The sequence below is a fragment of the Lissotriton helveticus genome, chromosome 8, assembly GCF_964261635.1.
Source record: "Lissotriton helveticus chromosome 8, aLisHel1.1, whole genome shotgun sequence".
In the NCBI taxonomy this organism is placed as follows: domain Eukaryota; kingdom Metazoa; phylum Chordata; class Amphibia; order Caudata; family Salamandridae; genus Lissotriton; species Lissotriton helveticus.
The window spans coordinates 311918458-311931899 of record NC_136069.1 but is presented as its reverse complement, the minus strand read 5'-3'; the positions used below and the strand labels follow the sequence as shown (position 1 = coordinate 311931899).

At 43.5% G+C, this 13442-nt stretch overlaps 1 protein-coding gene across 1 annotated transcript in view; it reads left to right on the top strand.

The window, feature by feature from the left end:
* Positions 1 to 116: 116 nt before the first annotated feature.
* LOC144771608 (cytochrome P450 2J6-like) overlaps positions 117 to 13442 on the top strand; it is a 501433-nt gene continuing 488107 nt past the window's right edge. The window contains exon 1 of the mRNA XM_078655981.1: positions 117 to 293. Within this exon, the coding sequence (XP_078512107.1) occupies positions 117 to 293 (177 nt within the window). The remainder of the gene's footprint in view (positions 294 to 13442) is intronic.

Here is a 13442-nt window from a genome sequence, read left to right as displayed (position 1 = left end):
TTTTGCATAATGAGAACTAGAAGGAAGAGTGATGCATTCATACAGGACACACCTGACTGAGAGTTGGTCCAGGTAAAGAGTTTGCAGGTTCAGCTCCGGATAAACCACCCACCAGGATGGAAGTGATGGGGGTCACTGGGGCTCTTGTGGCACTGGCTGTGGTCTTGCTCCTCGGTCAGTTTCTAAACCTGCAGTGGGCGGCGAGGAAGCTTCCACCAGGACCAACGCCGCTCCCTATCGTTGGAAGCATGTGGGCCCTAAACTTCACTCTACACCATGAGACCATCAGGCAGGTAAGCTGAGCAGAAGATGCTGGAGAACTCGTGATGATAGTGCAAGATGCAGGGGCTTGTTCTAGGTCGACTCCTATCATTTGGGGTAATATTACACCTAGCGAATAGTGATGCCACAGGGTGCAATATGTACTGGGAGCAGCACAAACACACCATTCGGATCTGTGCCCCTCCAAATGGTGACCAAAGGGTAAAAAGTGTATTTTTCCCCTATTCCAAGGTCTGTAAATTCACTGTTTGAGCAAATTCCACCAGATTTTGCTTTGAAAAATGTATGCAGTTAGAAACCTTCTTTATGTGGAATAATTGCACGAAGTAAAATCTGACCCAGACACAACCTACTGTTTGCATTCAAATGGGGATTGGTGTGGGAATAAGAATTATAGAAAGAAGTCAGGTTGGTCACCAGCATGTTGCCCGCAGGGACACCCTTGGCAGTGGTAACCTGTGGCTGGCCGGCCCTCCTGTGAAGCTTGGGGGGGCATGGAGGACCACAGGTGTGCAAGAAGGCACCACACTCGCACTAGCGGAAAAGCAGGTAGGACAGTGAGGGAATCCGGTGCAACCTTTGTACCCTTAGAGCCACAGTAATCGGATGGCAATAAGGGTCCAGTCTGCACCTTGGTGACCATTGAGCTTTATTGTTATAAACCCTAAAAACTTTGATCAGTTAATGGCCAGAGTTCAAGACCTGAATAACTACGGCTTAGCCGTCTCGCTGAAACGTTTTTGTTCTATAAGCAATCAATTGTCTGCGCTGCTACAAGGGCACTATTAGGACTCCTTTCTTCTTTTCTTCCTCCCATTCTACTGTTTGCTTTCTTTGTAGCACACGTGGTAATTCCCTTTTGGGCGGGACCAAGCAAGCACAACTTTACACGGAGGATTAACTCTTGCGGCCCAGGCACATTAAGGACTGCAACAATTAACTGAATTCGAATAGGAATGCAAGTTACGCCAACCACGGAAAGTTTTTAAGGCATGACAAAACGGAGCCAGCTCTTAGGCCAATCTTACAATCTGTCTGTATTTTAATAGTTTTAGCTTTAGTATTTTATTAGCAGTTCTTACTCATAGTTTACCATAGTATCATCATACTTTGCTATGGGTGTTTCGAAATATGAAGCTGTTTTAATTGATGATGGTTTTAATTACCTGTACAATGAAGTATTACCTTACCACAGGTGTGCGAGGCTTTAAGCAAGGAGTGGTGAGGTCCTTTTGGGGGCTGGTTGTTCACAGGGGGCTCAGAGAAGGGGAGCACAAAAGGGGGTGATGCTGTGGACATGGGGAATATAAGTGGCGCTTCCTCCTCTCTAGATGAGCAAATGGCAGTGAGCAGTAGGGGAGAGGCTTGCTCAGTAGTGTTGGAGACAGAAAGAGGGAAAGCAGGAAAACAACAGGGGCAAAAGGATACCAATGGGAAGAAGTAGCCGCGAAAACACAAAAGGTGAGTGGAGAGTCAGTGGAGGGCCTTTAATAAGGTTACTTTGTCAGACCAGAGGTGGCCACATCTATGAAGAACGATGGGGACAAGCAACAGAGATGCTCTAGGAGCAGAGAGAAGCAGGCAGAGAAGATGAGGGTACCTCCTCCCAGTGCAGGGGGTGTAGGCTGCCAGCAGAAGGGAGCAAATAGGCTGGCAGAGCAGACCGATGGGGAGGAATGAAGCAGACTGCTGCCCACCCTAGAAAAGGTTTGCAGAAAAGGTTTGATGGAGGGATCATTTCTCCTTGGAAGGCCTCACAAGGACAATCTGTAGTTATCAGATGTGAGATCCATTTTTCATAGATAGTGAGCGCCTTGGCCCAGGTATATCACGTTGAGGAGCTGCAGAGGGCAGGAGGCACAGAGGCTGGTTAGCATGGTGTGGATACAGGACCACAGTCAGGTGACATGGCGAGGGATGCAGGCCAACCTAGAGGAGCTGCAAGGACAGGCAACTCTGGAGAACTCTAGACAAACAAGGACTCCTGGAGAGGACAGAAAATAGGGGGGCATAGCACATCGGCGTCATAGCTCGTCCAAAGAAGGAGAAGCGGAGGCGAGTGTTCAACTGGAAGAACTGAGAAAAGGGTGAGCACTAACCCAAAAAGAGGCAAAGGGGCAGGGCCTGCGAATGTCAAGAGATAAATACCAAAAGACCATCTAGACAGGTGCAAAGAGACATGGAAACCAATGGGCCGCAAGAAGGGAGACATGCTGCAGACCGAGTATGACAGTGACTGGGAGGATCTGGGCTGGAAAGAGAGTAGGAAAGGAAAGAGAATGGGTGTGCAAAGCGAGGCCCGAAAATAGATGCTTGTATGTCAGCATTCCCAATATATGCTAATATTAATTGCGAGGAATTCCCAGAATACAAAGTTATGCTGTGGTATCTTCCTCTCTGTTTACCTGCTTCTCTGCCTCACCCTTACTAGAATGTTATCCTTAGAACCTGATGATGTAGTCTTGTTATGGTTCCAATCTGTCCAACACAAAGACAGTTGCTGACTGCCTATCCCTGCTGTGGATGGGATCCTTTCTTCCTCTTATAAGAATAAAGAAACTTGTTTATCTAACCTTCAATTGAGATGTGCTTCTTCACATTGGCGACGAGGACGGGATGAGAAAGAAGGTTCCCTACTACAAACAACTTTATCTTCAAAAAAAAAAAAAAAAAATTAAGGACGAACTGTGGCAAAAGGATGATCCTAACTTAGACGAAGTTATTACTATAGCCAAAAGACTAGAACACTCCGATGCATGTGTGAAAGTTTTTAAGAAACAGAAGGAGATCTTGGAGGAAAAGGTTTTTGTGATTAATAAAAATAAGCATACAGAGAGATCAGACCCAAGATCAACCTCTAAAACCTCTAAGAAAGTGTATGGTACACCTTCTTCTTCTCATACTTTTTCAAGAACCTCTACCAATTCAAAGTTAAAGTGTTACCGATGCAATGCCTTAGATCATTTAGCTAATGATAAGTCATGTCCTGCCTTGTCTTCTAAATGCAATAATTGTGGTAAAGTAGGACATTACTCTAAGGCTTGCAGGTCTCAGGTAATCAGAAAGAAAAAACAAGTGAAGGAGGTATTGATTGACGATGACTCTGACTCTGATTCTGATGAATTACATTGTGAAGACATTTCTATATTTGATGATGACTATGATCCTGATTCGGATGAACTACACTGTGGTGAAATATCCTTATCTGATGAAAAAAAATGTAAGGGTGCTGTTGATGTTGTTTACATTGATAATTGTGAAGTCAAGATGCTATTTGACTCCGGGGCAAAGATCACTTTAATTCCTGAAACTTTATTTGATGAAAAACTGTTTGGAAAGGTGAAAGTTTTTAAACCTGACATAAGGCCATTGGCCTATGGTAGGAAGCCTATAAAAATCGTGGGTTACTTCATTGGTCATATTGACTACAAAGGACGACTCACTGCAGGTAAAGTCTACATCTCATGTAGGGGTGACAGCATCTTAAGTTGGTTTCATCAGGCTGATTTACGTATTGCCTTATTTCCTGGTGAAGACCCCTGCATTGTGTTAAGAGATGTGGTCCCTCGCCCTGAGGACAATCTTTCTACCTTAAAGGATGCGACTCCATCTATATCTGGATGTAATGAGGTATCAGCTCAAAAATTCTCTGATGTATGTAAGAAGGTTGGGTCATTTCCTGATTGGCGCAGACTATATGAAGGAGTCTTTAGTGACAAACTTGGTTGTCTTTCTGGGTATATTCATAATATTATCTTAAAGACCAATGCTGTTCCAGTGGCATGTAAAGTACGTAATGTTCCTTTGGCCATGCAAGAACCGATGCGATTGGAATTGGAGAAACTTTTGAATGATGGGATTATTGTTAAGACGGAGGCGAGTGAATGGGTTTCGCCAGTTGTTTTAGCTCATAAACCCTCAGGCGAGGTTCGTTTTTGTGTCGACCTCAGGGCTCTCAATAGGGAGGTTGTGGCAGATAGATATCCCCTTCCTAATATCAACACCATGTTGACTCAATTAGGAGATGCCTGCATGTTCTCCACTCTTGACCTAAGGGCTGCTTACCATCAGGTGAGGATTGATGAGACTTCCATGGGATTCACTACTTTCATCACGCCTTTAGGAACATTTAAGTTTACTCGCCTGCCTTTTGGTTTAATATCTGCAGCATCTGTTTTCCAGCGAGTGATGGAGGATGTATTAAAAGGTATTATGGGAGTCAAAATTTATCAAGATGACGTGCTTGTTTTTGGCTCTTCACAGGATGAACATGATTTAAGAGTTAGGTCTGTCTTGGAACGATTTAAGGACAGAGGTTTGACTTTGAGAGAAAACAAGTGTAGATTCAATTTGACTGAAATTGACTATCTAGGTCATTGTTTGACTCCTGATGGTGTCAAACCTAAAGACAAGTTGGTGAAGACCATACATAACTTGCCTACACCAAAGTCTAGGGAAGAGTTAGTCACCTTTTTAGGTATGGCGGAATATTATAATAAGTTTATACCACACTTTGCCAATAAAACTTCCAACATGAGAGCTTTGTTAAAGAAAGGGGTGAAATTTACTTGGTCTCAGGTTTGTCAAGAGGAATATGAACTTGTTAAACGAGATCTAAGTCTGGCTCCCTCATTGCGTAGCTTTGATGTTGATAATAGTTCCATTTTGGTCACAGATGCCAGTTCCCGGGGGTTAGGTGCTGTACTCAAACAAGTGAGAAATGGAAAAGAGGTTACCATTTTGTTCTTATCAAGGTCTTTAGTTGGTCCAGAATTATCATACTCGGTGATTGAAAAGGAGGCACTTTGTATTTATTGGGCCATTAAGAAACTGAAGAAGTTCTTGTGGGGCAATGCTTTTGTAGTTCACACTGATCACAAACCACTGAAGGAGGTCTTTTATAAAAAGGGTCTAGATGCCATTTCTTCACGTATCTGTAAATGGGTTATTGCTCTTCAAGAGTTTGAATTTGAAGTGAAGTACTTGCCGGGGGTGAATAATAAGGTTGCCGATTGTCTCTCTAGGTTGGTTGTGGAACAAAATAACCAGAAGGATGAATCATCAGAGGATTCATGGGAGATTGATGAGTTTAAGGTGTGTGAGGTTGTAGAAGGAATTGTTCAGGAGTGTGATTGGCGGGAGGCAATAAGTGCAGATCCTGAGTTACAAGAGGTCTGCAAGTTGGTGAGTGATGGTTGGCCATGTCTCAAGAATCTGAGCGATAGTGCCAAGAGGTATTGGAACGTCAAAGATGAGTTATCTTTAAAGGATGGTTTGTTGTGGAGAGGTACTAGACTCATACCACCTTCATTAATCAAGAAAAAAATTCTTCTCTTGGCTCACCAAGGACATCAGGGTATTTCCAAAACTAAGGAAAGGATACGTCTGCATTTCTGGTGGCCGGGTATTGACCTTCTTGTGGAACGTATGATTCGTGATTGCATTGAATGTAGTTCCTCTGATAAGGTTTGTAAAACAAGAACACAACCGATGGTTATTAGAGATGCCCCTGTGCGTTGTTGGCAAGATGTTGCTTTGGACATCCTAGGTCCCATTTCTTCAGGGAACAACTCTCCACGATATGTCTTAGTCATGGTAGATATGTTCTCTCGTTGGCCAGAGATTAAAATCACTCAAAACATTGAGACTAAAGATGTTGTCAAGTTTTTACGTGAGGTTTTCAGTAGGGAGGGGTTTCCTGAAACCATCCTTACTGATAACGGGGTACAGCTAGTTTCAAAAGAGATGGAAAAATGTTTAGCTAGTAAAAGTATTAAACACAAGCGTTGTTCACTTTACCATCCGGAAAGTAACGGTATGGTGGAAAGGTTCAACCGGGTTCTTAAGGAATCCATTCAAATTTCTAAAGACCAGGGTTCAGATTGGAAGGTGAATCTTATGGAGAGGGTCATGATCTATAGAATTACGCCACATTCCTCCACAGGTGAGGTACCTTTTGTACTTTTTCGTGGTCGCACTCCGAACACATCTTTATTTCAGACTTGGATGAGGAATTTGGGGGTGGAAACTAGTACTTTTAACAGAGATCCAGTCCTAAAGCAAAAGGTGAAATCTGAGCTGAGAAAAGAAAACTTTGATAGCAGAAATGCTGTCTCTGCTACCAAGGTTTGTGTTGGTGATCAGGTGAGAGTCCGTCTTCCACTCAGATCCTCAGGTCCTAAGTTTTCCTCTCCTTTTGTTGTTACAAAATTGTTTCGAAATGCTGTTAAGTTAAATGATGGAAGAATCTGGAATTTGAATCGCATTGCTCCCTTTTTAGGTTCGGCTGGGAGACAAGATGCGAACATCAGTCGAGCCAAGAAATGTGTACTTCCTAAATCTGATGTTGTGTCTGATGTCCCCACCAGGAAAAGTGGGCGCTTACGTTATGCTCCTTCTGCTCTAAATGATTATATTTTGAAATAATTTTTTTCTATCATTGTTTTTTTTTGTGTTTCAGGGGAAGGTGTGTGGTATCTTCCTCTCTGTTTACCTGCTTCTCTGCCTCACCCTTACTAGAATGTTATCCTTAGAACCTGATGATGTAGTCTTGTTATGGTTCCAATCTGTCCAACACAAAGACAGTTGCTGACTGCCTATCCCTGCTGTGGATGGGATCCTTTCTTCCTCTTATAAGAATAAAGAAACTTGTTTATCTAACCTTCAATTGAGATGTGCTTCTTCACATATGCCCTTCAAACATAGGACGCCATTAGGACCGCCCAGATAATCTTGGAGGGATTGCCTGGTTTAGATATGACGAAGATTTGAGGGCTGGGTTGCAAGCAGAGTAGAAGGTGGAATGTGGCAAATTGTATAACAACATCTGACTGCTGTAAATAACCCCTGGGGGCTAATGCCGGCAGTGCACACTGCTAGCAGTCAACCACTCCCTTCAGCCCCTTTCAGTGGGCGCCCCACCCAGGAAAGAATGTGGAGCGCAGAATCTGAGGCACAGAGAAGCATGTTGGTCATTCAATAAAGGGCCATGTTACAGATCGCCTTACCTGTTCTTTTGTGAGCAATCCAAATGCAGGGCAAACCATTTCTTAGTACCGTGCTATTGCACCAGCAATCACAGTTACTTTCCCGTCCAAAGGCAAGAGAACAGGGGTGGGTTTCTGTGAAAAGAACAGTAGCATAGGAGGGTATGTAGTGCCAGGATGCCCTATTGGGTGATTTGGCGCACTTTATAGATCCTGATTGATTATCTAGGGGTAGTTACAACATTACCTTGGCAGGCAGTCTGCAGGTCTGAATGATTGTGGAGGGATTTACATTTGATTGACAAAGGGCATGGAGGAGGTAAATGGGTAGAAAACTAGAAATCAGCTAAGGAACATGAGGGTATGGTGTAAAACAACTGAAAAGGTAAATATGGGGCTGTAAAATGGTGGGACCTTCCCGGGTGATACCCATGCCCAATTTGACCATATTGCTTCCACAAAACATACCCAAAAAGGCAGTAGAGAGGGTTTCAGACGGATACATGACTTATTATGCCAGAATGCAGCTCAGAGATTGAATCTATCATGCAGAGTGAATGCTCAGTGTCTTATTCAAAGCTAGATGTGGCAAATCAGCTAGTGCGAGGGTTTAGGGCAGGGTCCAATTTAGGAGTGTGTGACATTAAGTATGTATTCTGGCTACTGCTACTGCACACCGATGTCTTCTATCTATTAGAAATATTATTCAGTGGCAATATCTACATAGACAAGGCAAGCCGGTGTGGTGCTCAGTGACTTGTATGGTCTTTGACACCTTTAGCAACTTCTTGGAGTGGACAATGAAGAGAAACAGGAGGTCCTTGCTGGTGCTGCTTCTCAGTATCTACTTTTGTGAGGGTAAAGGTGGAGAGCAGGACCCAAGCCTAGCAAAGACGCAGAGCTTCCTACTAGAAGGTAACATGGGGGATCTCTGTGCATGTTCCTCAGAAACAAGACACTAGCTGGCTGAGTTCTCTGTTCCAGATCCAGCTCTAACCATCCTGCCTGCATATGTATGTATGTAAGGTGTATTATTAAAGCGCACTGTGACCAGACTGGTATCCTGGCGCTGAGAGTCGCTACTGAGAGAAGCTAGGGGGAACAGAAATATAGGGAAAGGGGTAATTATCATCAGATCAGCGTTCTTTTGGGAAAAGCGAGGTTTTAATGGCTTCCCTGAACCTAAGCAAATTGTCCTGAGATCTCAGTTGAGGTGGAACTTTATTCCAAACCTGAGCGGCTTTAACCTCTTCGAGGCTCATGAGCCACGGCGCTCCGGTGCTCATGACGAGTTCATCTCGTCATGAGCCGTGGAACGCTCGCATGCGGGGATAATTCCCCTGCTGTGCTGAGCGTTCCATGGCAGGTAATGCACCTGTGACGAGCTGAGCTCGTCATGAGCACAGGAGCGCCGTGCCTCATGACGAGCTGAGCTCGTCATGAGCATGGGGGCGCTGTGCGCGCCCCCCTCCCCCCAGCACAGCGGGGGATTATCCCCCGCAGCGAAGGGGTTAATAGAAAAGGCTCTCCTCACTTGACGTATTCTGCTCAATCTATATTCTTGAACAAGATTGGCTGTAGCAGAACTTAGTGATTTTCCTGGAACGTATTTCTTCAGTCTGGTCTGTAACAGCTTTGGACCTTTGTTCTGGAGGGCTTTGAATACAATATAGAATGATTTAAAGAAGATTAGAACATTAGAATTTTGGGAGCTCCATTGAAAACCATGAAATAGCTCCGGTTTATAATGGCTGGTATAAGCCCGGAGCTCCAACATTCCAATGTTTCTTTGCTCACAGCTGTGGCTGTGAACAAAGCCTTCAGGGAGCCTGAGGGGATTTCAATCCCCTTGCACTCCCTGAAGCCTTTGTTTTATTTGTTAGAACATTCTGCCCTCTATTGGCAGAATGTTTTAATAGCCTTATAGCCCTTCGTAGCTGGGCTATACCAGCTTTTAAAGTCCCACTCCCCTGTTGAGCGCTAGAGTGGGCCTTTAATAGCCGGTATAGCCCACTACGGTGGGCTATAAGGCTATATTCTTTGTTCGATGGGTAATCAGTGAAGGTCCCTTAGATCACTGGAGACGGAAGAATTCCTTGATCTATTCAGAGTAAGTTTGGCCATGGCAATCTGAACTCTGTCCAGTCGCTTAATCAGATAGTTAGGGGATACTAAGAGGAGGGCATTATACACCTAGCAATTAGAGATTGAGCTTGAGCAGGTAACATTGGCAAGAGCTATCTAAGGCTCTCAAGAAATGCAAAACAAACCTCTTCTACTCCATTAACATGCTTTTCTAGAGAAAGGGGTTCATCTGAAGTAACACCAATGTATTACTAGATTAACCCCCGTAAGCGAATATCCTATGTGCATATAAATATCTTTTACTAAAATAGAAAGGACTTGGCTAATGCCAGACTTAAAAATGTACGAAAAAATTATTCTGGCCACGGTATCTTTTTTAGCTCTCATAGAGAGAGCTCCTGGAATGTGTGCATGGAGGGGATCAGCTCAGCCATTCATCATATTCATCAGGCATTGGCTGATTGTTCCTGTCATTTATGATGTGTTGAGCTTTGTCATTGCACTAAGGCCAGGGCCACTTGAATTATGCACCAGTGGAGGGTTACACTATGCAGAAAGGTTTACTAATTTATGGGTCTTGCAAAGGCAAATCATGTGACATAAGGCGGCACATTTTGTGACAACGTTACTGCATTATTTTGTCCATTTTGCATGTTACCACTGCCTGCACAAAGGTTCCACATCTGGATAGTAAGAGGCTTAACACTCAAGTGCAGCAGTAGGCAATTGAAAGGTAACCAGTCGACTTTCTCAACGCATCTTCCACTGCGCAGCAGCGCATGTTGCAGCATTTGTAGTAGCTTTTGATAAATTTGAGCTGAAATCAATTTTTTTCTCGCAAAACCTGCAACGCATGCAGACACATGTCAATCTGACTGGTGCACCACTGAAATGAACTGGATCACGAAGTAGATTAAAAATTGTAGCTATAAAATGAAAAGCTATTCCTAATATACCCAGGAGATGAACAAGTCAATTCAACCCGACTTGTGTGGCATTTTTCACAAAAATATAGACTCGAAAATACAAATATTACATTTCGAACATGAGAATGTTTTCAATCGTTAATTTAGTATAGTTAAAATATGAAACATAAATCACAATTAAGTGATGTCGATGTAAACAAAACAAGAAGTGTATTAGGGTGTTATTATAGTATAGTCCGAATATTGTTTACATTTGCAATTTTCCCAAAGTATTACAATACAATATATACCGCTGTACCTCACCTATACACAGATATATTTACTCCCATTTCCCAGAGGATTACAGGGGTACCTTATGCATGCAATAATATGCTAAGCAGGGGCTCTTCTCTTTTATTCAGCTGTGATTGTCTTTGAACAGACAGCATGGCACAATGTGATGTCAAGATCTGTTATTTAATGCACCCTTCTCAACGGTACTGAAGGAGCTTAAAAAATGATCAGTGGTAAAATAATGATCGATGGAAGACTGGGCCAGAATCAGTCACATATCAGGCAAGACTATGACAAGCCGGTAGTGTTGGGTCAGTCAGTCGTATGCCAGACGTACGTGGTATAGTACAATAGTGAGGCAGAAGCGTCAATCACCTGTCAAGATCGCCTCTGATAGGGCAGTAGAGCTCAAAATGAGTTAGTCATATGCCAAGCACACATTTTGGACTCTCAGGTAGGACTAAAGCAAAGTCACTCATAAATCAAGTGTCGGAGAGCACATGAGAAGCATCAATCCCATGTTAGATGAACCTTTGACAGGCTAGTTTGTCTAAAGAAGAGTCGATCACACAGTCACATCTCTGACAGTTGGTTAGTAGGGGGACAGTTGGGTGCCATGAATCTTCCACTTTTGACACTTTAGTGGGGGTGAGAGCCTTTGTGTATTGTTGTGTAATATTCTCCTCCTTCCTCCTCTAGGCAACTCCGCCTACCCCTACTCTCTCACCCCTCACCTGACACCCTCCACACCCCCTACCCCTTACTTTACCCACCCCTCCTTACTTTGTCCCCTGAGTCCTCCTGTCATTCTGTAAAATTACTATTTGTAACGACTTATTGGTTCTTTCAATTGGTTCTGTTTATCCTATATGTACTCTTCTCTCTATGTACTCTTGTTGGTTCCCTATATTTTTGTCTGACCGCCTGTATAATTTGTCCCATTTATTGCTATTGTTGTTTCTCTTGCTAATAACGATTGCTGATGTAAAGCGCTCTGATACCCTCAAGTGGAGCTAGCGCTATATAAAACCTTCAAAATAAATAAGTAAATAAAATAAACATGAAGCATTTGCATGGTTTACAACTCCTTTACTTTGAGCAGAGAAACTGGTCTCCAAGCAGAAGCTCATAGCTTAGAGAACATTTTTTTAAATCTGTTTATTAGATTTTATGCAAAAAGTGAAACAGCTGGTACATACTTCCCAGCAGGCAGGGAATGGCTGCAACATGGGGTGTATGCGAAAGCCACTTGTCCACCAATATAACCTGCGGCACAAATGTGACCATGTTGAAAAAAGGCAATAATAAACACAGTTACACCAATCAAAACGTCATAAGAAAGCAAACAAGCTCATGAGACAGCGCGGAGGAAGTGGGATGTCAAGTCATATGTGATGAAGGGGGAAAACAGCTCAGGGGAGCGCCCACCAAGTTCTAAGAGAAAAACGCATGTATGAACAGTTCACATGAGAGTGGGGGTGTGAGGGGGGAGAGGCCCTGTTGTACTCTATGTCGCCCTGCCTCTGGCCGTGGAACGTGGAATCTGGAATCATGCATTACATGCAGTTGGTTCCAGATTCCCCTCATTCCAACTAGGCGGTTGCTGAGGCAGGAAGTTATATACTATGCTCAAAGCTTAAATAAATCCTGCCTTTCTTCACTTACCTGGCCTCCGGTGTCTGATCCATCTACAATATTTTGGCGACGATCCTGCGAACCCCGTCTCCTGTTGCCTGCCCTCTGCCATCGCGTCTTCCTTGCGGCTGGTGCCGGACTCGTAGTGCTTTGGGGGCTCCTTCTGCGACCCAGCGCTCATCACTGAACTTTCCCGCTGCTGTCATGATGGTGCCGTGAGTCTACTCTTGTTTTCTGCTTTTCAGGAAAAGAAATTGATTATTGCCAGTTAACGGTCAGCTGCGGCCTTTCCCGAGCCCCCGTTGCTAGGCACCTCAAAGCATCGCGCGCACCTTTACTCGAGCTGTGGCTCCCAGGTCGTGCGCGCAACACGTCATCACGTCTCCACGTCTCCCGACAGCACGCACGGCGGCCATTTTCGACAATTTTCCTTTTGCCAACCACGACGTGCGATTTTATTGCCAACCACGTCGCAAAGTCTTGATTTGAACCGTACCAACTACAACTGGAAGTTCAAGGACACGGCGCAAGATACTTTTATCATCAGTCTTCACGTTTTATTTTAGGAGTGTCAAAATATATACTATTTTTATAAAAATTGGGAAAGTGAAATAAAAAAAATAAAAAAATAAACTTTTTTCATTTATTTCACCCTTTCCCCTATTTTCAAGTTTATAAATTAAAACTCACACTTATACAAGGAACCAGTTCATCATATTCAGCCTCTTTACATTATATTGACCTGCCTACTTATTTATTGAATTTACAACTTTTCCTGCCTCAGCCTAATTCCGCATTGATTAACTTACAGTCTCTTATTACTATGGCCACGACAGCAAATTCCACCATTGCACCTCCTCCCCCATTTCTGGCCGAGGGAGATACACCTGTCTTAGAATGGGAAGAATGGATTGGTGTCTTTGAAAATTATCTTGAAGCCATTGATGGCCTTAGATTCCCCTTGTCTCGAAAAAAAGCAATCCTACTAAACTCTCTAGGCAAGGGAGGTCAACATGCATTCAAGTTTCTACCTGAATTACGTGGTGCAGATGGTGAGCTGGTTGACAATCCATATATGGAAGCGAAAATGAGACTTGAGAAGTACTTCGGAAAGAAGGTGAACATTGTCATGCAGAGACACAAGTTTTATACTATGCCTCAAAAAGATAAAGAATCTATTGACCAAATGGTTACACGACTTAGAGAACTTTCGTTGAAGTGTGATTTTGGACCCATGACCGATCAGATGATCAGA